The following is a 23,646-nucleotide window of genomic DNA, read 5'->3' as shown; positions in this document are numbered from 1 at the left end:
TGTTTGCCACCTGAAGCAATCAGACGTTTCTGTGAGGGCTCTTTGTTAAGCCTATCCTTTTATTGCTGGAGCCTTTTTTTCTCTCATCCCTTCTCCTACTGAAAGACTTCTCCCCAGTTTGCATATTTAATGTTTTCTTTTCTTTTTTTTGTGTAGTTTAAAAAAATGTTTGTGTATGTATATGCACGCGCATGTGTGTGTGTGTCTGTAAATGTCTGTGTGTGTGTGTCTATATGTAGTGTGTATGCATGTACATATATATGTAATATGACTTTTTGTTTGTAGGTAGTAATTAGCTGTTAGGGTTTCCTAGTTAACTGTAGTGTTGCGTGTGTGTGCTTCATAGCCGGCCTTAGGCATAGGCCAACTAGGCGGCCGCCTAGGGTGCCGCTCTACCAGGGGTGCTTTTTCAGTATTTATTTGGTCTAGGTAGTCCAGGATGTGTGCTTGTTTATTTGCTGTCTAGAAATAGTATATAGTTAAGCACTTAATTCAAATTTCTGTGGGTAACTTTCCTGTGTAGTTAAATACATGTCTTTGATATTGCAGGCTGTTTATGGTGGTGTTTTTTTCTTCTCCAATATGGCAGACATTCAAGGATTTAAAAAGTATGTTGAATGGGGATACAAACTCCTGCCTCAAGACCTGCAGTCACTGTATGTATACTGTTTGGGTGCTGCCATATTGAGACTTGACTGTGAGGTTTGCACCTTCTTTGGTGCTAGGGCACTATAAATGCCAAGGGAAAAGCTTATAGTCTAGGGTCTTCTTCCTACCACAGACAGGGTCATCCCCTCCAGCTTGGTTTTTCTTCTTCCACTGCTGCCTATTCAACCAAAAGTCAGGACAAAATGAAAGCTAAGGCAAAGACAGTAAGAAAAATCTGACAAAGAAAGCCTAGAAAAAGAGAAAGCAGACAAATTGAAGTCAGGAAAGACTAAGAAACTGTCTCCAGACCCCATGGTTTTGGTCATTCCCGATCCGGAGACACCTGTAAAGTCAGATCCATCAGATTCTTGGATCTGACCTTCTCCTTTGGCTCAATGTTCAGCAGAGCCAGTAAGCCTGAGGCTTCATTTACCAATCTTACAGGAAAAAAAATATTCAAGACCACCTTTGGTAGCTTCTTCTGTTCGGTCATCCAGGAGTCTAATTGAGCAAGACGTTTATTTATTTGTTTACATTTGTTAACCGGGTAGTGTCCAACTGGGCTAGTAGCCCATTTTCAGCAGAGACCTGGGGAGAAAAGCTCCAGTACAGTGAATCATAGAATAACAGCTATTAGTTATATAAATAAATAAACAATGCCTTGTAACAAAGTCACATGAACAGCACCAGTAATGGAATGAAAGCGTAAGAGTACACATACACAAGTTAAATAATCATATGTATAGCTAGCGTGCAAAAACATACAGAGACTGATCATGCAATATAATATGTAATCTGGATTGTTTATCAGAGTGAGGTAATAAATCTCTCCTTTATGAAGAGTTATTTAAAGGTTATAATAAAGGAGAATGTTGAATTAGAGAAAGGAGGAGGGATTAGCCAGGAGCTATACAGTTGCAGAGCCAGTGACTATTGAGATGCTCCTTTAGGGCTATTTTAAAAGAGGAGAGGTTTGGGTTAGTTTGAATGTGTTGAGGAAAAGTGTTCCAGTCCTTAGCTATTTTGTAGGAGTAGAGGGAATCACCATAACAGTTGTGAGGCTGGGTAACTTTTAGCATAAGTTTGTTGGATGATCTAAGGGATCTACAGGTAGAGTTGGGTTTTATCAGGTTTGAGAGAACTGAACAGTTACCGGGGTTGTGAATGATTTTGTGAGTAAAGATAAGTTGGTTTTGTGATAGATTGGGCAATTCTAACCAGTTGAGCTGTTGAAGAACAGAGCAGTGGTGTGTTTTATGGAGTGTATTGGCTACAAACTTGGCTGTCTTGTTTAATGAGTCTGAGTTGTTTAGGTCAGCCTTACGAAGGTTGGTGAAAATAGTTGAGCAGTAAAGTAGGGAGGATAGCAAGTGTGATCTAGCTGTGGCTAGCCTGGCTTCATGTGTAAGGTAAGGTTTGGCCCTATAGAGGGTGCCAAGTTTGGAGTGTACTTTTCTGATAGTTAGGGAGGTGTGCTCTTTCTCCTGGGCCCTCTATGCTTTCGATAACACCTATAGCTACTCTGCCTTAACTCAACCTTGTAAATATTGTAAATAGCATCCATGTTTAATTGTGTGTAAGCAGAGTGTATTCTCTATGTCTTTTTTCTGTCTTCTCTCTCTCTACTCATGTTCACACATATATTGTTGTCAAACTCCACACATTAGAGTGCTCCTTAAATGAAATTGTAAAACTCTGAACTCTGTTAAATACCATGACTCCAAATATGTTAATTGTAACTTTTGTATAATGTCTGTTATACCTATGTACCACTTGTATTGTAACTGTATTATGCAACTTGGAGCTTTTCTTTCCAGGCCTCCACTGAAAATGGGTCATTTCAGACCAGTGGACTTCCCTGGTAATCAAACTGGAAATAAATAAAATAAATAAATAAATTTTAGTCTGTTGTCGACTGTGACACCTAGGAGTTTAGTTTGGTCATTAGGTTCTATTTTAATACCATTAGAGGAGTGTATGGTAATGGGTGGTAAGTTATGCACAGACAATTTGTTTGCAAAGATCATTAACTTTTTTTTTGGGGGGGGTTTAAGAATGAGTTTGTGGCTGGAGAGATAATTCTTAATGTCTTGGAAAGCTGATTGTGTTAGGTACTGAAGTTGTTGATGGGAGGGGACTGAGCAGGTAAGAGAGGAATCATCGGCATATTGGATGATATTGCATGATGAAGTTTCTGAGAAAGCAGAATCAGCTTGGGGTTTTCCTGGTGCCGCCTTCTTTGAACTCACTGATCCAACTGGTCAACAACCCCTTGTCTTTTTCCTCCAGTCCTAGTCTGCCTTTCAGTCCCAACTACCCTTGATCGGACCTGTCCCAGGGCACCTTTGTCAGAGCTGATAGTTTAAGCTGCTTTGATTCCAACTGCATCCCTTTCTCATTTGATTCTGATATGCTCTGATTAGGAAGAGACTCAAAGCTGAAGCAGCAATGCTGGGGCTCAAGGGGATGGGTTGACGCTGAAATTTTTGGAGCCATTTGTCCCCCTTGGGGCCTCTACTCTTGTCAGCTCAGATCCAAGATAGGCTTTGGAAGCAAGACTTGTGGGTCCTAGGGCATCTCCTTCATCTTCGGGCAGAAGGAGTCCACCTTCAAGGCTGATTGTGGCTTCGGACTTTGTGGCTTTTGAGAGGTTTTTGGCTATTCTAAAAATGAAGGCACTGCCACCCAGCTTGGTTCCACCTAAACCTCAACTGGATTCCGCTTCTGCTTCCCATCTTTCTGCTGAACAAGGACAGTCAGTTCTGCAGGCTTCTGAGACTGCTTATTGTGTTAGCTCCCAGTCTGATTCTGTACCATCTGATCACCCACCAATACAGGTTCACAGGAAACAGACATGCAAACGGAAGCACATAGACTCTTCACCAGTCTCTTTCAAGAAAGACACGGATTTGGATGAGAGTAAAGGCTCCCTTAGGTCCCCTCTGTAGACTTCATCTTCCGTGAGATCCTCGAACTGATAAAACCATGAGGGGAATGGATTGCTGAGAACTTTTCACCGCATAAGACTGTGTATTTGGAACCTTCGCTTCTGTCTTAACTTCATCCTGAGTAGTACCCTTTTGATCCCTCTTATTGATCTCATGGCTCATGGGAATGGAAGCATTCTGCTGTGGTGAAATCATTCCCCACAAAAACAGAATCTTGGCATGTGGCATAGAAGGAGCAAAGGCCCACTAGTAGATGCCATGATGGTAGCAGCATCTACGAGGAAGTAATTATCTAAAGAAAGTTCCTCTTTCCATCCCCCTACCGGAGAGTCTAGGACTTTGGACAAGTTTGGGAAACATATACTGTTCAGTGACCTGAGCGCTGAACTGTTTAGCTCATGTCATACAACTCCAGAAGGACTTGACTGAAGAGGTATCTAAGTCTGTCTGAAGTGTTCTACCAGTAATATTCAGAAGATCATGGACACCCAGCTCCTTACCCTCCAGTCTGCATTGAATGTAACCATGCGAATACTATCCAGTGGAGCAGATGGTATGGCTAGATTAACGGGCACTGGCATGTCAAGCCTGGATGTGCCTTTGTGATTTATGCAGAAGTCTTTAAGATGTCTTTCATTCATGCCTTGTTTCATGGTTCCACTCTTTTTGGAACACTGGTAAAGGGCACATTACCAGGAGTCAACAAGACTGTAAAACTCTCTCTGCAGTGGGAATCCATTTTTCCACCCCACAGAGGGCCTTCTGTAGGAATCAGAGGGGTGGAAAGAAGATGTGGTTCTTCATATTACAGAGTTTTATGAGGAAAGTCCTGGGGACAGACCTTATCGTGGCCGAAGAGGAAGTAGCTCTAATGGATGTCACCCAAGAGGCAGAGGTGGACCACACGATCAGGGCTTTGCAGTCCCTTCACCAAAAAGCCCTACCAGCGCTGCAAAAAGGTTGCCTGACTGCTGCAGTCTGGAGGCAGTTTGGGGGGTGCTTATCCATGTACCTACAAGCCTGGCAATGCGTAACAAATTCTTTGTTGCTAATCATAATTTCCAGAGGCTAATCAGTTTCCCTTCACCACCTCCCCCCGGAATAAAAAAGCAGAAAGTTCCTATGTTTCACCCCTTTGGTGGGTACCTGCAGCAGCAGAAATTTCCAAGCTGCTTGAAAGTCATCAGTCAGTCCCCAAAGGCCAGTTAGAGTCTGGAGTTTATTCAAGTTTCTTTTTAGTACCCAAGAAGACAGGGGACCTCAGGCCCATTTTAGACTAGAGTCATCTAAATTAGTTTGTAAAACAGACAAAATTATGGATGACAACAATTCAGTCCATGTTGCCTCTTCTGAGGAAGGACAAGTGGATGTGCTGTATAGATCTCTAGGGCACATATATAAAGGTAGAGAAGTGTTCCAGGAGATTTCTGCATTTGTGGCTGGGAGCCAGTCAGTACCAATTCAGAGTGCTGCCCTTCGGTCTCACCACAGCTACCAAGGTGTTTTACCAAAATAATAGAAATCCAAGTTTTCCCATGTCTTGATGATTGGCTCCTCACTGCTACCTCCAAGCATCTGCTTTTATATCATTTGGACCTTCTTCACCTAAAGCAGAACTTAGGGATCATGATAAATTATCCAAGATCCATGTAGATCCGACACAGTAAGTAGAAGTCATTGGATTCCAGCTGGACTCAATTTTACAAATTACCCCACTCCAGAGTGCTCACCTAAATTATCCCACTCCAGAGTGCTCACCCTGTGTCTGGCAGCTGCACAGGTACTTCAACATTCTTCACCTTCAGCAAGGTTAATGATATAATGTTTAGGTCTAATGGCCTTCTCAGTCTTACTGGTTCCAGTAACCAGGTTCTACATGAGATTACTCCAGTGGACTCTGTGCAGTAGTCTCTAAACATTCATTTATTACATACCAAAATTCACCTAACATAAATATGCAGAGAGCATATCAGGTCATCGGCGACGGAGGTTGCCCTTTTCACACAGATCGACCACAGGTGCCTACCTTCTAAGGTGGGGACATTTCAGTGGGAGAATTGTCCAAGGTTCTTGGTCACATCTAGAGGCCAATCTTCACATCAGTGTTTTAGATATGAGGGCAGTCCTTCTAGCGTTGCAGATGTTGCACGATGCTCTGCCCGAGGATTTGAGTTCCATACAGATAGACAACATGGCACTAGTCTGGAGCATCAGCAAACAGAGAGGAACCCTCTCATACCTTCTGAACCTGCTCATGTGTTTCTTGTGAAGCTATGAGAGTATGGCATTGCCATGTCTTTGCATCAATTTCTGTTAGCAGTGCACATTCTGAGGATGTCCAGTGTATTAACAGAGAAGTTGAGCAGGCGTAGTGCCTCATGAGTGGTCTCTCAGCCCAACAATGGCAACTTTGATTTTCCATCGCTGGGGCAATCTTGCTGCAACCTGTTTGTTTCCTGACTGAACAATAAGTGCAGCAGTGACTCTGCCATGATTCATCCACAGGGACAGTCACCGAGGGATGCTGTAGTCCACAGTTGGTCCCTGGGTCTCTCTTATGCTTCCCCCATTGCCTCTAATTAACAAATTAATTCAGAAAGCAAGAAAATGCAAGATGAGAGTGATCCTCATTGCTCGTTTTTCGCCCCGACAAACATGGTTCCCCTTACTGTGGCCTCTACTAGTACATCCTCTACTCTATGGATGTTGGATCAGTGTCCAAATCTCTTGACTCACCTGGCTGGATTGCCTCCTCTGGACCAGAAGTCCACAAAACTAAACCACTTGGTTCCTCCAGTTTTGACTTTGTCCAGGTATACCAGGCTTCCAGCATCTGTTCAGATTATTTTGGCCTTCCAGAAACAGTCCAGTAAAAAGTGTTACCATAACAAATGGAAAAGGTTTTCTGTATGGGCAATTTTGAAAAGAATAGAAACTTTTTCTGCTTCCATCCCTTCCATACTGGAGTTTCTTTTGAACTTTTCATAGTGGTTTCAGGTTCTCCACTATCAAAGTACAAATGGCTGCAATTTCAAATTTCCACATAGGTCAGAATGATGCCTGCACACTATCATAAGTCTCTAAAGCCTTTTTGAGGAAAATATTCCTCCTTTGACTGCCAATCAGGGACCCAATTCCTCCATGAGATATTACTGTTTTGCTCCAAGCATTAACTCAGCTTCGCTTTGAACCAGCAGCATAAACAGATTTGAAGTTCCTGTCTTGGAAGACAATTTTTCTTGCAGCTATTACATCCACCAGATGAATTTTAAAGTTACAGGCCCTTTCTTGCAAACCTCCTTAAATGATTTTCTACAAACACAGAGTTTACTTAAGGACTAATGCATCTTTCCTTCCTATGGTGGTATCTGAAGCAAATTTAAACCAATCCATCAACCTACAAGTTTTTTTTTTATTTTTCCTAGATTCTCCAAAAAAAGATCAATATAGTCTGCATGTGTTGGATATTCATCAACTCTGATTGTATCTCCATAGAAAGAAACACCTCAGGAAATCTGACCAGTTGTTCATTGTCTTTTCTAGACCTAAATTCATTTATTTAGTGTCTGAAGTAGTTTACTTCATTTGTTCTTCAACCTGTGGGTTACGGATCCGAGCTGCAACTTTACTAGCATCAGTGCTGAGCTCCAAACTCCTCCCCTTACCCATAATACATCTCCACTGCCTTCCATCCCCAGATCTTGTTTGCTGCGAATAACTTTAGCATCGTGTCTCTTGAGCTCCAGCTAGTTGAGTGGGTAAAACCTTTGTGAGTAGCTTTTTTCTTCAAAGTTTTGTCAGTTAGTGTCAGTATAGGTCCCCTTTCTCCTCCCTTCGCTTGGTGTGTTGACTTTGAGTTTTTGGATAGTTAGAGTAAATTGTAGCTTCCCCTCCCCCATCAGTGTTTTCTCTGTATGGTGAGTGGGTTTGTGTGTGTCAGTTAGAAAGAAACTGCCTGTTTTTTTCTTAGGTTATCTTTCTACTGTGTTAGTATAGGTTCATAGGTTGGGACTAGGCTATTGGCCCTAAGGCCTATGCAAGCCTAGCCATAACAATTCCCTGGAAATTTTTTCCCCACAATATTTACTTCCCTGGGCCCCTGTCTAGTAGGGTGACTGACATGATCCCCAGGGTGAATTTCCTATCTCCCATCCAATCATCAACGTTCCTGTTGAAGAGGGCCAATGAGGTGCTCTGTTTGACATGTATGGGCAGTCTATTCCAGAGTATGGGGAGTCTCTGGGTCAGGAACCTATCCCTCCAGCATGTTTTGTTCATTGTGATGATAAGGTTTAGATCCCTGGAGCGTGTGGCTCTGAGGGATTGGGATTTTTTTAAGTGGAGCATGTCCAACAGCTCAGGGTTTGACATGGCCTTGTATGTTAAGCAGAGATCGCCTCTGAGTAGACGATATGCCACAGAGTATAGCTGGAGTTTTTTTTGGACGGTCAGCATATGGCATCTGCTTTAGGCCTGTGATTCTTTTAGTGAGGTATTTCTGTGGCCTTTCCAGCTGTTGCAGATGTCTTGTGAGGTACATACCAAATGGGGCATTATACTCTATAATGGGTCTAATGAGGGATTAGTACAGTGGGACAATGACCTCCTTTTTTCTGGATGAAAAGCCCTTAGTGATGAGGTGTGCCACATAGAAGGATTTCCTGACTGTTGTGGCGATGTGGTTATCGAAAGTGAGACCACTGTCCACTTGTGTCCCTAAGTCTTTCATCACACTTTCGATGTTTAGTGTCCTGCCACCTATGTGGTAGTTCATGGGTACATGTTTTTTTCCAAAGGGAATGACTATACATTTCTTGGCATTAAGCTTGAGCCCATGGCTCTGGCACCAGGCATCTGTTTCTGTAAGGCCCTTTTGTAGAATATCCACATCATTTGGGGATTCAATAATGGCTCCCACATTGCAGTCATCTGCAAACTTTGTTAGCCAGAGTCCCTTAATGTTGGCCTGTACTTCAGAGAAGTAGATGCCAAACAAAAGTGGTCCCAGGACTGAATCCTGAGGTACTTCACATGTCACTTGTCTGGAGCTGGATTTGGAGTCGGCTACTTTTACAGTCTGGGTTCTGTCAGTAAGCCAGTTGGCAACCCATCAAGTGATGTAGGGATTTATGCCCAGCTTAGTAAATTTATCTATGATTCCAGAGTGGGGGATGGTGTCGAAGGCCTTGGCGAGGTCCAGATAGGCTGTGTGGACCTCCTTACCCTCGTCCACAGCTCTGGAGACCGATTCAAAGAAGTCAGTCAGATTCAGGAGACAAGATCGGCCCTTCACAAACCCAAACTGGGTGGGGTCCAGTGTCTGGAGGTTGCCAATGTCTTTGTTTATAAGTTCCATGCCCTTGCAGATCAGGCTTGTCAGACTGATGGGACGGTAGTTCCTGGGATCCAAGGTGGATCCTCCCTTGTGGAGCGGGATAACTGTAGCTGTGCACCACTCAGTGGGCACGAAGCCTGAGGTGAGGCTATGATTAAACATGGCACTTAAGTGGGGTGCCAGTTCATTTTGTAGTTCATGTAGTACACAGCCTGGGATGTCATCTGGTCCCATGGATGCTGTATTCTTAGCTTTGGAGAGTGCTGTTTCTACCTGTGTAGCTGTGATTATCGGAATTTGGCAATCTTTTGGTATTGAGATGGGCCCTTTAGGGGGTGAGAGGGGAGTGAAGTTGGCACTAAATCGATCTGCCAGGATATTGGCAATATCCTTGGGATCAGTATATTTAATGCCATTCTGTTGTAGTTCAGAGCAGATCTGAGCATTGCCATTTAGATTCTTGACATAACTATAGAATGCCTTGTGGTTGTCTTTGGAATCTTTGGCAATTTTATTTTCGTAACTAGCTTTTGAGGATTTTATGAGGGATCTCAGCTTCTTACTGAGGCTGGTGAAGGAGTTTTTTGCATCCTAGGATTTTCCTCTTTTCTGCAACAGTTTCTTCCTTCTGTTGTATAGTTTGTTTATAGCAGGGGACCACCAGGTTGGCTTCCTTTTTTTGGAGAAGAGCATCTTGGTTCTATTTGGGATGGCACGATTCATGCACGAGTGGATGTGCTCGTACAGTGCCTTAGTGCAGGATTCTGCAATCGAACTTTCAGATCCTGTCTGCGTTCTGACTTCAGTAGCATGAAGTTGGCTTTGGAGAAGTTTTTTAAGGAGGTCTTCTTACTGGGGGGTGGGGGTGGGATGTGGATGTCAAGGGTGATTTGCTTATGGTCAGACCTGACCAATGAGGGGGTGACCACTGGTGTGGAGCATCTATCTCCCATGTTGGTAATGACCAGGTCTAGGATATTGGAGCCCCTGGTGGGACAATGGATTAGTTGATCCAGGGCGTTGGAATTTATGAATTCCAAGAACAGTTGGGAAAAGGAGTTGGTACCCGAGTAGTTTTTCCAATTAATGGCAGGGTAGTTGAAATCACCTAGTATTAGGGTGTTTGGTTGTATCTTAATATTTTCCAGTATGTTTAGGAAGGTGTAGTGAGAATCTTGGGGTATGGTGGGGGATCTGTAGCAAGCTACAATTTGGATTGCATTCTTACCTAGTGTTAGTTGCACCTGGAGAATTTCAGATGCATTTTGTTGGGCAACTAGCCTCGAGGTGTGAATATTTTTGGTGAATATGGACACTCCTCCACCTTTAGTGTTTCGGTCTTGGTTTTGTGGCCGAAAAGTGTGGTAGGAATTGTAGCCTGGTATTGCAGGGGTGCTCTCTGGAGCCTTGAACCAGGTCTCAGTCACTTCACAGATATCGATGTTCTCCATTTTTAGGAGTGCCTCGAGAGAGTGCATTTTGATGTTTAGACTTCTAGCATTGAGTAGCATTACCTTCAGATTTTGCATGCTTGTATCTGTTACAGTGGTGGTTTTATCCTTTGAACTTTGCCAAAAAAAGGCACTGTAGGGGTGGCAAGGGCTTTAGCCAGTAACCTGAATCCCAAGGGTGACAGGTGCAGACCATCTCTGGCAAAGCATCGTGGTTTGTCGATCATGTCTTCCCAGGCAGACAAATACTAGATCCCCTTTGAATGGCTGAAAAGCTTGTTTTCGAGCGTTGCACAGTGTGTGGCCATAAATTATCCCCTGCGGATGGCCACACTCTTGTGTGTTTTGTGCCCCATCTGAGTGTGGACTGCAGCATATGTGTGGGCTTCAACCCCCACGCCATAAAAGACAGAAAGGCCAGGTTGACCCTGAAAGACCTTCTTCCCCCTTCAAACTCTGTTTTCTCATCTCCAGCTTCGGTCACAGTGGCTGCTGTGGCCGCCTCTCCTTCTCTCTCCCTCTGGCTTCTCCTCCCTCCCAGACTGGGACTCAATCTCCTGTACCAAAGCTTGTGGTAGCGGAGCAGAAAAGAGGTAGAGAGAGGGAGGGGAGAGTTGAAGGCGAGGGAAAAGAGAAAGAGGTCTGCGGACCTCGCTTCATCTATGCAGACGTCAAGGATCCATGACTCCCCTTGGCTCCAATCTCAGAGTTTCTCCCTGGAGCTGGAGGAGACCCGTTCAGCTTCTTGGGCCTCGGTGCCCCGACCCGACAGGTCAGAGTCGTTGGCCTTGTTGCGGTCCACCCATTCCTTGTTTGATATGGATTTGGATAAAATGAAGAGGAGGTTTATCTGTACCCAGATCCAGATGGGAGTCTTGCCAGCTCTCCTCCCTCAGGAGGGGGGCGTTCTCTTCCATTTTTCCAACCTATATCTCTTTCTTCGATCTGACCTTCGGGGTTTGGAGTATTCAGATCCGAGGTTGGCCTTGGTCAGGGGTCAGCGCTGACGGTACTTGCTTCCTCAGTGCCGACAGCTGCCTGGAGCATTTCGGATCCGACAAGCTTGGATCTGAGCCGCTCTTGGAGTCAGAGCTTGGATGTCGGATCTGAGGAGTGGAACCTTTTGCTTCAGCTCCGACTTTGTCAGGCCAGGTTCCTTCCCTCAGAGTTCCATCGACCTCCAGCCTGGCTCCAATTCTCTCGTCGGACCCGGGGAGACCTGCCCCTTTATTGGTTTCCCAGGAGGTTTACTCTCCTTCGGCATTCGACATGGTAGAAAGGGTTCTCTCCGTTGAATCGAGACCCCTGTTTGCCCCCTCGGACTCCACCTAGACCCCCTCGGCTGTGTCTACGTTCCCCATTGTTTTACCAGAGGGACAGCCTGTGCTCGAAGAGCCCCAGACAGTTCCCTGTGTTTGGGGATCACAATCAACGCATTCAAATCTCTCCTAGATCCTGTACAGGTGATAAACTACATTGGTGCTAGGATAGATGCTCTTCAGTGCAAATTATTCCTGACCTCGGAAAGAGTTCAAAGTCTGAGGATGCATGTCTCCCCTGATCTACCATTCTCATCTCTCAACGGCGGAATCGGTGTTGAGGGTCTTAGGCTCGATGGTAGCAACCATTAACTCTTATCCCATTTGCTTGGTTACACATGAGAATTCTACAGTGGACTCTAACTGTACAATGGTCCCTATTGGAACCACCATTGACATATCCAATTCAACTCAGTCGAGTCTGTCGGCTGTCCCTGCTATAGTGGATTTGTTCTCCATACATTTTGGAGGCACGAGCTTTTGTTCCAGCCCCAGCTCAAACCACTGTGACCATGGATGCCTCCCAACTCAGGTGGGGGGGGGCATTGTTCAGGCAGGACAATCCAAGGCCTGTGGTCCCCCCATAGAAACCAGCTTGCACATAAATGTCCTGGAGATGAGGGCGGTCATTCTAGCATTGTAGACCCTTTATGTCTTTCTTCCTCTGGGGACGATTTCCATTCAGTCAGACAACGTGTCAGTAGTCTGGTATATCAACAAACTGGGAGGGACCAGATCTTACCCCCTTTGTTGTGAGGCCATGAGAGTGTGGGAATGGGCCATCTCCACCGGTCGCTTTCTCATCGCAATGCACATTACAGGATGGTCAACATCCTAGCGGACAGGCTACGTCAGACCATTCTGATGCCTTACGTGTGGTCTCTGAATCTGTCAGTAGCGGAACAGATCTTCAATGAGTGGGGTCAACTTTGCTGTGATCTCTTCGCATCTTCTTCCATCACAAAGTGCAGCAAGTTTTTCACTCTGAGCCCCCTGCCGGGGGAGTCCCCCAGAGAAGCTCTAGTTCATGCTTGGCCTCCCAGTCTTCTGTATGTTTACAGAAAGCTCATCAGCTGGGGAGCAAAGTGATCCTCGTTACCCCGTTCTGGCCTCGCCAGGTATGGTTTCCCTTCCTTTGGTCTCACCTTCTGGCTCTGCCTTAGATCCTAGATCCCAGTCAGGATTTAATTTCACACCCTTTGGGGGTGCCTCATCCGAATCTGGACAGCCTGAAGCTCACAGCTTGCCTGCTCCAGTTCCCGTGATTGCTAGGACTCCTGGACTATCCTCCTCAGTTAGATCTATTTTGGTGGCTGCTCATAAGTTTTGTGTTTAGTAGTTCTTAACTCCCAGTTTGTACTTTGTGGCTGCTCATAAGTCTTCGACCAGGAAGGTTTATTGCAGCAAGTGGAAACGTTTTTCCCTTTGGGCCTCTCAAAGGAGTTTAGACCCTTTCATGGCTCCTATTTCCACCATTCTTGATTTTTTAGCTGATATTTTCAACACGGAGCTAGTTCTTCTGCTGTCAAAGTTCATTTGGCTGCCATCTCTCATTTTCATGTGGGCGAGAATTCTGCCTCTTTAGCCTCTTCCAGACTGTGTAAGACCTTTATTAAAGGCATGTTTTTGTTACCCCCCCCCCCGTCAAAGATCCTGTTCCCCCATTGGACCTTACTATGGTTCTTCAAGCAGCTTTGGTCGCCCCGCCTTTCGAGCCTGCCGAAACTGCAGATCTGAAATTTTTATCTTGGAAAACATCTTTTCTGGTTGCTGTTACCTCTGCAAAAAGGGTTTCAGAATTACAGCAAAAAATCAAGAACCAAAGCAACAGTAACCAAAGAATAAAAAATCCACGACCAAGGAAGTAGGAAGCAGCTCTTTGTTGTAAACTGGAAAAATTCTTTTAATAAACAAAGTTCACGAAGCAAAAGTAACACAAGCGCTTTCGCTCAGGCAATCCTGAGCTTTATCAAGTAGTACAAAAATTCTGTATACCAGTGCCTCTTATATATCCTGATAATCAAGGTCTTAATTGAGACAGCTTGTTAACAAAGTGCATTAGTGAATTAAAGGTACATGTTATAAAATTGGTTTAAAAAGGTGAACAATGGATAAAAAATATATATATATGTGCGTTACCAAACTGAATTATAAATACAAGCCTTCTAAAAATGAAAATTAAAAAAACAATTATATTCTATATGTTAAATGAGTTACATGGAGCTGGGGATATTTATATTATTGAAGTTCCTAGCTATGCACCATGACCCATAGTAAAAGAGTTAAACATTAATTGATGGATATTCCTAAATGTGCTGATACAGTGAAATGCATATTTGATAAGAATTCCAAAAATCTTTCTTATTAAAATATGTTAAATAAATTCTAAAAATTGACGCCATAATACCAAAAATGACGGTAATAAATTAATCTGTTAGTAATGGACACTTGCCAGAGATATGGGTAGAGACATCATAATAGAGATGGTTAGGGCCTAAAGCATTATAGAAGAATGAGTACCCATTTGAGATAACTAAGTCTAGGGGTAACTCGCTACAGTAACTGACTTCAGCAACAAAACTATAACCTAGCTCTTCTTAACTTCAAAACTGGTTTGATGCTGATGGTCCCGTTGAGTCCAGGTGACCTGCCTGCATCCAGCCTCAGCTACCATAATAGTTCACGATAACTTAAACTTCAATAATATAAATATCCCCAGCTCCATGTAACTCATTTAACATATAGAATATAATTGTTTTTTAATTTTCATTTTTAGAATTATAATTCAGTTTTATATATATATATATATATTTTTTATCCATTGTTCACCTTTTTAAACCAATTTTATAACCTACCTTTAATTCACTAATGCACTTTGGTAACAAGCTGTCTCAATTAAGACCTTGATTATCATGATAAAGCTCAGGATTGCCTGAGCGAAAGCGCTTGTGTTACTTTTGCTTCGTGAACTTTGTTTATTAAAAGAAATTTTCCAGTCTACAACAAAGAGCTGCTTCCTACTTCCTTGGTCGTGGATTTTTTTATTCTTTCAGAATTACAGGCTTTGTCCATCAAAATTCCTTTCATGATTTTTTACAAAGATAGGGTTTCCCTTCGAACCAATCCATCCTTTCTTCCTAAGGTGGCATCACCAGTCAGTGTCAATCAGATCATCAGTTTGCCTGTGTTCTTTCCTAATTTTACTAACAAGATGGAATACAAACTCCACATGTTGGATGTTCATAGACAGTTAGGCTTCTACTTGCACAGGACAAAAAATTTCCGTAAATCTGATCAATTGTTTGTATCCTTCTATAAACCCTTTTTGGGGAAACCTATCTCCAAGATCACTATAGCTAGATGGATTTATTCATGCATCCTGCAGGTCTATAAGGACAGAGGCATGTCTCCTTCAGGTCAGGTGAAAGCTCATTCCACTAGGTCCATGGCTACGTCTGTGGCCTTTTGGTCTAGAGTGTCTTTGGATGATATTTGTTCTGCAGCTACTTGGTCCACATCTCATCCGTTTATTTCTTATTACAAATTGGATTTGACTTCCAGAAGGAGAACATCCTTTGATTCCGCAGTGCTCCGGAATATCCTTCCATGAGGGCCTCCCAGGAGTTAAGTAGCTGGGGTCTCTGTCCCACAGTTTGAAGACCAAATGAAGTAAACTACTTCAGATAGAGAAGTTATGTACTCACTATAACGTTCCATCTGAGTAGTTGTACTTCATTTGTCTTCATCCGTCCCTCCCTCCTTCCCCTGGACCTTGGCATATGATCAGCCTACGGCCTGCAGTATAGGTCACAAGAAAAATTTTTTTTTCAGGTTGGGTTCTCAGTATAAGGTTCAGCAAACTCGATCTGGTGATGGAAGGCAGTGGAGGTGTATTATGGGTAAGGGGAAGTGTTTGGAGCTCGGAGCTGATGCTAGTAAAGTTGCCGGCTCGGATCCATAACCCACAGGTTGAAGACAAATGAAGTACAGCTATTCAGATGGAATGTTATGGTGAGTACATAACTTCTTTTTATTTGCCATTTGCAGCTCCTAAAGTTACTCTTCAAAGATGGTTATTAGATCGTATTTCCTTTGCTTGCATTAAAAAGGATCTGTCCCTGCAATTGAAGGCCAAAGCTCATTCCACAAGATCAATAGCCACTTCAGCCTTTATGCAAAGACTTCCCATCGATGATTTGTGCTGCTGCAATCTGGTTAATGTTTCACACCTTTGTGTCTCATTATAAATTGGATGTACAATCTATGTCACATGCCTCCTTTGGTTCACCATTCTCAGAAACATCCTTCCTTGATACAACCCAGGTAGAAATATCTCTGGAATGTCTCTTGTGTTAAATCGGCCGAAAATAGACATCTGATACAAGAGTTATGTACGTAACCATAACAGTCCATGTTGTCCGATTTTCGCCAAGTTCAACCTCCTTCCCTCCTGTCCCCTTTCAAATTATCATCTATTGGTTTCTGGTGACAAAATCGATCTCACCTGCATCTTGCCTATGAACACTCCTGTCAGACTTACTAACTCCTAAATATTCCTTGTCAAGTTAGTAACTAACCTTAAAAGGGTTCTTATTTCTTTGCATTTTCTAGTTGATGGGGCAAACTTGATCTGAAGTACTAGGGTGGAATGGAGGGAATTATGGGTAGGGAAGGAATTAGAGCCCTTGCCAAGTTCAGATCCATTCGGATCCAACAAACAGCCCATGTTTTGAACAGGATGAAAATCGGGCAACACGGATGTATCGTTATGGTAAGTACATAAGTATTGTTTTTAAAACAATTTGACATTAGTATGGTTTCAAGTGAAAGGCTGGTTTCCTGTGGACAGACTTAATGAAGTTAGCACCTCGGAGTATCATTGATCCCATTTCCGTTCATTTTACATCATGACATTTTCTTCTCAGCACTGACTGTGTGCAATTGTTTATTAATTTCACATTTCTCTTTATGATGTAGGTAATTTATTTGTAGTAATATCTGTATCAGTAGTATGTAAGTTTAAATGACAAACTTAGTTTACCTTTTCCTTCTTTCCTGTATTGTGCATCCAAACTGGTCTTTTTTATTAGGGCAGCAACCATTTGACAAATGGTAACTGCATAAACACAATCTCCTCAGTGCCAACATCCCAAATTATGAATCCAGGTATGATTTTTTTTTTGTTTTTGTTTTAATATATAGGCTCTGCTACATCATGCTACAACACCAGTAGCAAAACATTCCCTGCGATTATATGACTGTGAAGGCTAATATGTTTCAGTGATGGGCAAAAAAAAAAAAAAAAAAATCACCTGTTGCTTTGGAGTTTTTCTTTTAACAAGCTTGATTTGTTCATACTTTTTCCTTTCTTAATTTCTCCAAGTTTTTTGGATTTCTAGTACTGTTACAGGATTGGACCCTATTTCTAAGTCATTAATTTCTTTGAGTATTTTAGGTTTCTAATACCTTGAGAGGATGGACCCCATTCCGAAGTCCAGGTAGATGTTAGCCAAGAGAGCTCTTCTCACCACCCACAATGTGCCATGAATTGCCTCTTGTAATTTATATGGGGTTACATGTATTAGTAGCATATCTTAACTATGACTGTATGAGGGATAGTTTTGCTTCATGATATCATAGTGAACCCATTTTTATTTTTCATTTTATTGTTTTATGTATGTTTTATTCCAGCTTACATGATTTGTTTTTCTTATTTCTGTTGTGTTTTGTTTCCTTGCTTTGTACCTTTGTAGTGAGTACATTTACTGTCTTTGCATATGTAGCTCAGGTCATGGTTGGAAAGTCTCTGTTGGACTAGCTGTTTTACCTGATGAGCAAATTAAAGAATTAATGAACACAGAGGGCTGTGAAGTGTCCTAAAAATGAGGGTAAGCTGTCAGGACAGGCAAAACTAGGATTATGTACTGAAACTTGCAAATGGAGTTTTATAAGTTTGCCAAGTTTCTGTATTTGGTCATCAGATTTTCAGCACTGTATATCTTGCACCTATCCATGTACAGCTTTTAAAACAGAGAAAAGTACATGTGATGCATCTGTAAGTATTTTGTTGAGTCTGCTTGTTTTTTGGGAGAGAATGATGAGACATTTTATGTTGATCTCCAGTCATTATTTATGCATGAGCAGTGTTTGTGTAGTATGAATTTAATGTGTTTTTGTTTTGTTTTTGTTTACAGTACGTCAACATCTTTCTCGTCTGCCTACCATTGATCCAAATACCAGAACTCTTCTCTTGTGTGGTTATCCCAATGTTGGCAAATCCAGCTTTATAAACCAGGTGTGTGACTTCATTTGTTATTGTTATTGTTTTTACTCTCCTGAGAAGTGGCTAAATGGTACATACATGAATTAAAATTTAAAACGAACTGCAGGCACAAGTGGCTCCAAAGAAATAGGCATCCCGTATAAGCTGTAATGAGTAAAATGACAATCCAAACAGTTTGTAGCATCAACGGGTCAACCACTGCAGTCAATATTATACTAAAGTCAACGATAAAAAATAATATACTTAATTACCGTTGTTAAAATGACTGTAGTATCAGAAAACGAAACGTCAAACTAGCAAACTGGCAAAAATATTTATTGAACGAAGTAAGCGCTTTCACCACAAGGGCTTCATCAGACTTACAAAAAACATTCTATCATACATTTAAATAGTAAAATCTAATTAAAAAACATGACATCACTTCCTTCTTAACCAGCAAAAAAAGAGAAAAGAATAAAAAGCTATGGCAATTCAATTAATCATAGCATCTGTCTGAACAATCATTAATAGAAAGTAGCAACGTCAATTGACTATGCCAAATACAACTTAAAACATATAGTGGCATCAAACATATTCTAAAAACCACAGATATAGAAAGAACAATCACATAGAATAATGTAGACAGCCACTTAATATATGTAGTATCTGCTTAATAAGTAATTATTAATTAAACAAATAGAAAATGTGTAAATATATAGAGCTTATGTAAATATTCATAAAAATATTTGTAATAACTAAGAATATGTAAACTTCAATGTGCACCAAGATAAAAATATACAAATTAAACTAAAAAACATCAGATAATCAATTCTTATAAACCTTACGTTTCCTATTACATAAAACTGGCTTAATTGGAACTTTGTCATTTAAACCAGGGTATCTGTCAGCTCTAAACATAATTATCCATTTAATTTCACATATTTCATTATAATTAATAATGTCACCTCCTCGGACATTCGGATGTGTGACTTGTAATACTGAAAACTTGAACTGATGTGTGGAGTCTGTTTGTTTAACATGTCTAGCTAAGGCATAATGTTCATTACCTAGCATTATATTGTAAATGTGATCTCTGATTCTCTCCTTCAATCTTCTATTAGTCTTCCCTATATAGAACACACAACATTTCGTACAACTAGCTAAATAAATCACATTATGTGTCTGACAATTTGCTGTGGTAGTAAGGGAATATAATATATTGTTGACTGGATGTACAAAAATTCCAGCATCATCTATACAGGGACATTGGTTACACCTTAAACAAGGTTTTGTTCCTAAGCTTCCCTCATGATGTTCAGATTGGGTTAGTATGCTTGAACGGCAAAGTAGTTGTTTAAGGTTCTTTTTATTCTTAAAAACAAACCTAGGTTCATTGCCTACCAGTCTTTTAATCTTCTCATCAAGCATTAAAATACCCCAATGTTTCCTAAAAATTCCCATAATAAGAGTATATATCCGAAGTGAAATATACTGAGATCTTAACTACAGGTTGGTCCTCAGTGTGGACAACCTCCATGCTAGCAGGTTGTTCAGAAAAGTAAGGACATGCTGTAGTAGCTCTGAGGGCCCTTGTATTCAAGATGACTTCATTCACCTCTACAGAACTATACCCCCTATTTAACAACCTACATCTCGAATCATCTAATTCCTGTTCATAGCCTGTTAATAATGGGTTAAGTCTAGAGGCCCTCATGATCTGGCTTTTGACAACACTTCTAAAAACATGTCTCGGATGCATACTGGTTCTTTGCAATAAAGTATTCCGGAAACATGTCTTCCTGTGTATACCGGTGTTGACCAGACCATTATCAAATCTATGTATATCAACACGTAAAAAAGAAATATTACTTAATTCATGGTGAACTTCAGAAAACAAGACAAAGTATTAATCTCTTCGTAGAACCTCAATAGACTGTCCTCATTATTCCAAATTAGAAACAAATCGTCCAGAAATCTATGATAGAAACCTACAGATACCTTAACGCTGTCCCTAACAAATAACTCCTGTTCTTCCCAGCATGCCATAACAGTATTGGTGTAGCTATTTGCACAAGGTGTTCCCATAGCTACGCCATCACGCTGGGAATAAATATCACCATTAAACATGAACACATTATTTTCAAGGACTGTTTCTAAGAATAAACATATTAAGTCAATTTGTTTCAGTTGGAGACTAGAATGTGAAATCAGAAAATTATTTACATTACTAATACCTATAATATTAGGTATAACAGTAAATAAGCTCGTAACATCCAAGGTTACAAAATAAAAAGGCATGTCCTGTGCAAGAGGTTTCAAATAATCATAAAACTCAATTAAGAACTGTTTGCTATCTCTTAAGATCTGTTTCCTACCATCCACTAGAGGTCTCAGAAAGTATTCAATACATATTGATAAAGGCTCAGTAACCCAATTCCTATCCGACACGATGGGCCTCATAGGAGGGTGTACTGCATCTTTATGAATCTTAGGAAGACCATTTATAATAGGAATCATAGGATGTTCTATTTTTAGGAAACGAAACATATCAAAATCTATCTCTTCACTAAAAAATAAGTCATCTAACATCTTAAAGACATTGCTCACTTTCCTTTCAACCTCTTGTAAATTAATAGCCATATAAAAATTATCATCTCGAAGTAGTGTGTTCATACTTTCTATATAGTGGTCCATATCCAAAACTACCATAGGGCCACCTTTGTCAGCTGGTCTTACAATGATAGAGACATCCCTCTTCAATGTATCTAAGACTTGCTTTTGTTTCAAATTCAAGTTCCATTTCTTACGCTTCTGATTTCTATGACTATCAGTATACTGTAATTTGTGTAGATCTTCTACAAGTTTATTAAAAATATCTAAATACGGATTCAACATAGGAACATAAGTACTAGGTAATTTAAAATTAGCTTGGTGCATATTACCATCAATGAAATTATTAAAATCAACTTTCAACTGAACATTACGAGTGAATAATTTAGTATCTATGATTGTATCTGATACATCACTACCACGAGTGGGTATAAATGATAAACCTTTCTCTAACACTTGAAATTCATCCTCAGACAATAGTCTGCTAGATAGATTGTACACTAAAGTCTCTCTCTTCTCTCCCACATACGTTTGAGGGTAGGGTCAGTGTGCCTCCCCCCCCAGAACCTTTCCTTTTCTGTCTGCCTCGACTGAAGGATCTCTGTCGATTCATGGAGTGAGGCAGCACAATGGGGAAAGGATGTGGTTCATTAATAGCATTAGTGCGTGTACTTACGTCCATGGCGCTCTTTTGGTCTAACCACAGATTCAGCTGAAAACGCACTAGATGTAGTATTACCAGTGTCATTTGGAGATGCATGCAAAGGTGAAGACAGCCACTTAATATATGTAGTATCTGCTTAATAACTAATTATTAATTAAACAAATAGAAAATGTGTAAATATATGCTATATATTACTAGGGACACTAAAGATTTTTCTGTAGGCCATGTGTTCACTTGGCCTAAGTCGTTTACGAACAATTCTACTTTGAATAATCCCACTTTGAATTCAGTGAATAATATTCATATTGGTAAGACTTTACCCTCAACACAAGAAAACACTAGCGATGTTTTGGCTAGTGCTGTGAATGATAAGACTGCTACTAATGGACTTAAGGATATGAACTCTAAGAGTATTTTGGATGTACAAAATGCAATTACTAATAAATCCTCTGTAATTGGTTGTGTAATTTTACATAATGACAGACAGGATGTTAGTAATTCACCTTTGCATGTATCTCCAAATGACACTGGTAATACTACATCTAGTGCGTTTTCAGCTGAATCTGTGGTTAGACCAAAAGAGCGCCACGGACGTAGTACACACACTAATGCTATTAATGAACCACATCCTTTCCCCATTGTGCTGCCTCACTCCACGAATCGACAGAGATCCTTCAGTTGAGGCAGACAGAAAAGGAAAGGTTCTGCGGGGGAGCACACTGGCCCTACCCTCAAACGTATGTGGGAGAGAATATAGAGAGTCTTTAGTGTACAATCTATCTAGCAGACTATTGTCTGAGGATGAAGTTCAAGTGTTAAGGTTTATCATTTATACCCACTCGTGGTAGTGATGTATCAGATACAATCATAGATACTAAATTATTCACTCGTAATGTTCAGCTGAAAGTTGATTTTAATAATTTCATTGATGGTAATATGCACCAAGCTAATTTTAAATTACCTAGTACTTATGTTCCTATGTTGAATCCGTATTTAGATATTTTTAATAAACTTGTAGAAGAAGATCTACACAAATTACAGTATACTGATAGTCATAGAAATCAGTAGCGTAAGAAATGGAACTTGAATTTGAAACAAAAGCAAGAGGGATGTCTCTATCATTGTAAGACCAGCTGACAAAGATGGCCCTATGGTAGTTTTGGATATGGACCACTATATAGAAAGTATGAACACACTACTTCGAGATGATAATTTTTATATGGCTATTAATTTACAAGAGGTTGAAAGGAAAGTGAGCAATGTCTTTAAGGTGTTAGATGACTTATTTTTTAGTGAAGACATAGATTTTGATATGTTTCGTTTCCTAAAAATAGAACATCCTATGACTCCTATTATAAATGGTCTTCCTAAGATTCATAAAGATGCAGTACACCCTCCTATGAGGCCCATCGTGTCGGGTAGGAATTGGGTTACTGAGCCTTTATCAATATGTATTGAATACTTTCTGAGACCTCTAGTGGATAGTAGGAAACAGATCTTAAGAGATAGCAAACAGTTCTTAATTGAGTTTTATGATTATTTGAAACCTCTTGCACAGGACATGCCTTTTTATTTTGTAACCTTGGATGTTACAAGCTTATTTACTGTTATACCTAATATTATAGGTATTAGTAATGTAAATAATTTTCTGATTTCACATTCTAGTCTCCAACTGAAATAAATTGACTTAATATGTTTATTCTTAGAAACAGTCCTTGAAAATAATGTGTTCATGTTTAATGGTGATATTTATTCCCAGCGTGATGGCGTAGCTATGGGAACACCTTGTGCGAATAGCTACACCAATACTGTTATGGCATGCTGGGAAGAACAGGAGTTATTTGTTAGGGACAGCTTTAAGGTATCTGTAGGTTTCTATCTTAGATTTCTGGACGATTTGTTTCTAATTTGGAATAATGAGGACAGTCTGTTGAGGTTCTACGAAGAGATTAATACTTTGCCTTGTTTTCTGAAGTCCACCATGAATTACTCTAGAAGTAATATTTCTTTTTTAGATGTTGATATACATAGATTTGATAATGGTCTGGTCAACACCGGTATACACAGGAAGACATGTTTCCGGAATACTTTATTGCACAGAACCAGTTTGCATCTGAGACATGTTTTTAGAAGTGTTGTCAAAAGCCAGATCATGAGGGCCTCTAGACTTAACCCATTATTAACAGGCTATGAACAGGAATTAGATGATTTGAGATGTAGGTTGTTAAATAGGGGGTATAGTTCTGTAGAGGTGAATGAAGTCATCTTGAATACAAGGGCCCTCAGAGCTACTACAGCATGTCCTTACTTTTCTGAACAACCTGCTAGCATGGAGGTTGTCCACATTGAGGACCAACCTGTAGTTAAGATCTCAGTATATTTCACTTCGGATATATACTCTTATTATGG

At 40.8% G+C, this 23,646-nt stretch overlaps 1 protein-coding gene across 1 annotated transcript in view; it reads left to right on the top strand.

The window, feature by feature from the left end:
• The window catches only part of GTPBP4 (GTP binding protein 4), an 869,480-nt gene that overhangs the window by 183,126 nt on the left and 662,708 nt on the right, over positions 1-23,646 (top strand). Inside the window, exon 5 of the mRNA XM_044064686.1 lies at positions 17,896-17,996. Within this exon, the coding sequence (XP_043920621.1) occupies positions 17,896-17,996 (101 nt within the window). The remainder of the gene's footprint in view (positions 1-17,895; positions 17,997-23,646) is intronic.

The sequence above is a fragment of the Protopterus annectens genome, chromosome 3.part0 (assembly GCF_019279795.1).
Source record: "Protopterus annectens isolate FY-2018-M chromosome 3.part0, PAN1.0, whole genome shotgun sequence".
NCBI lineage: Eukaryota > Metazoa > Chordata > Ceratodontiformes > Protopteridae > Protopterus > Protopterus annectens.
Note: the sequence above shows the minus strand (reverse complement) of the source record. Positions and strands in the feature narration are given on the sequence as shown.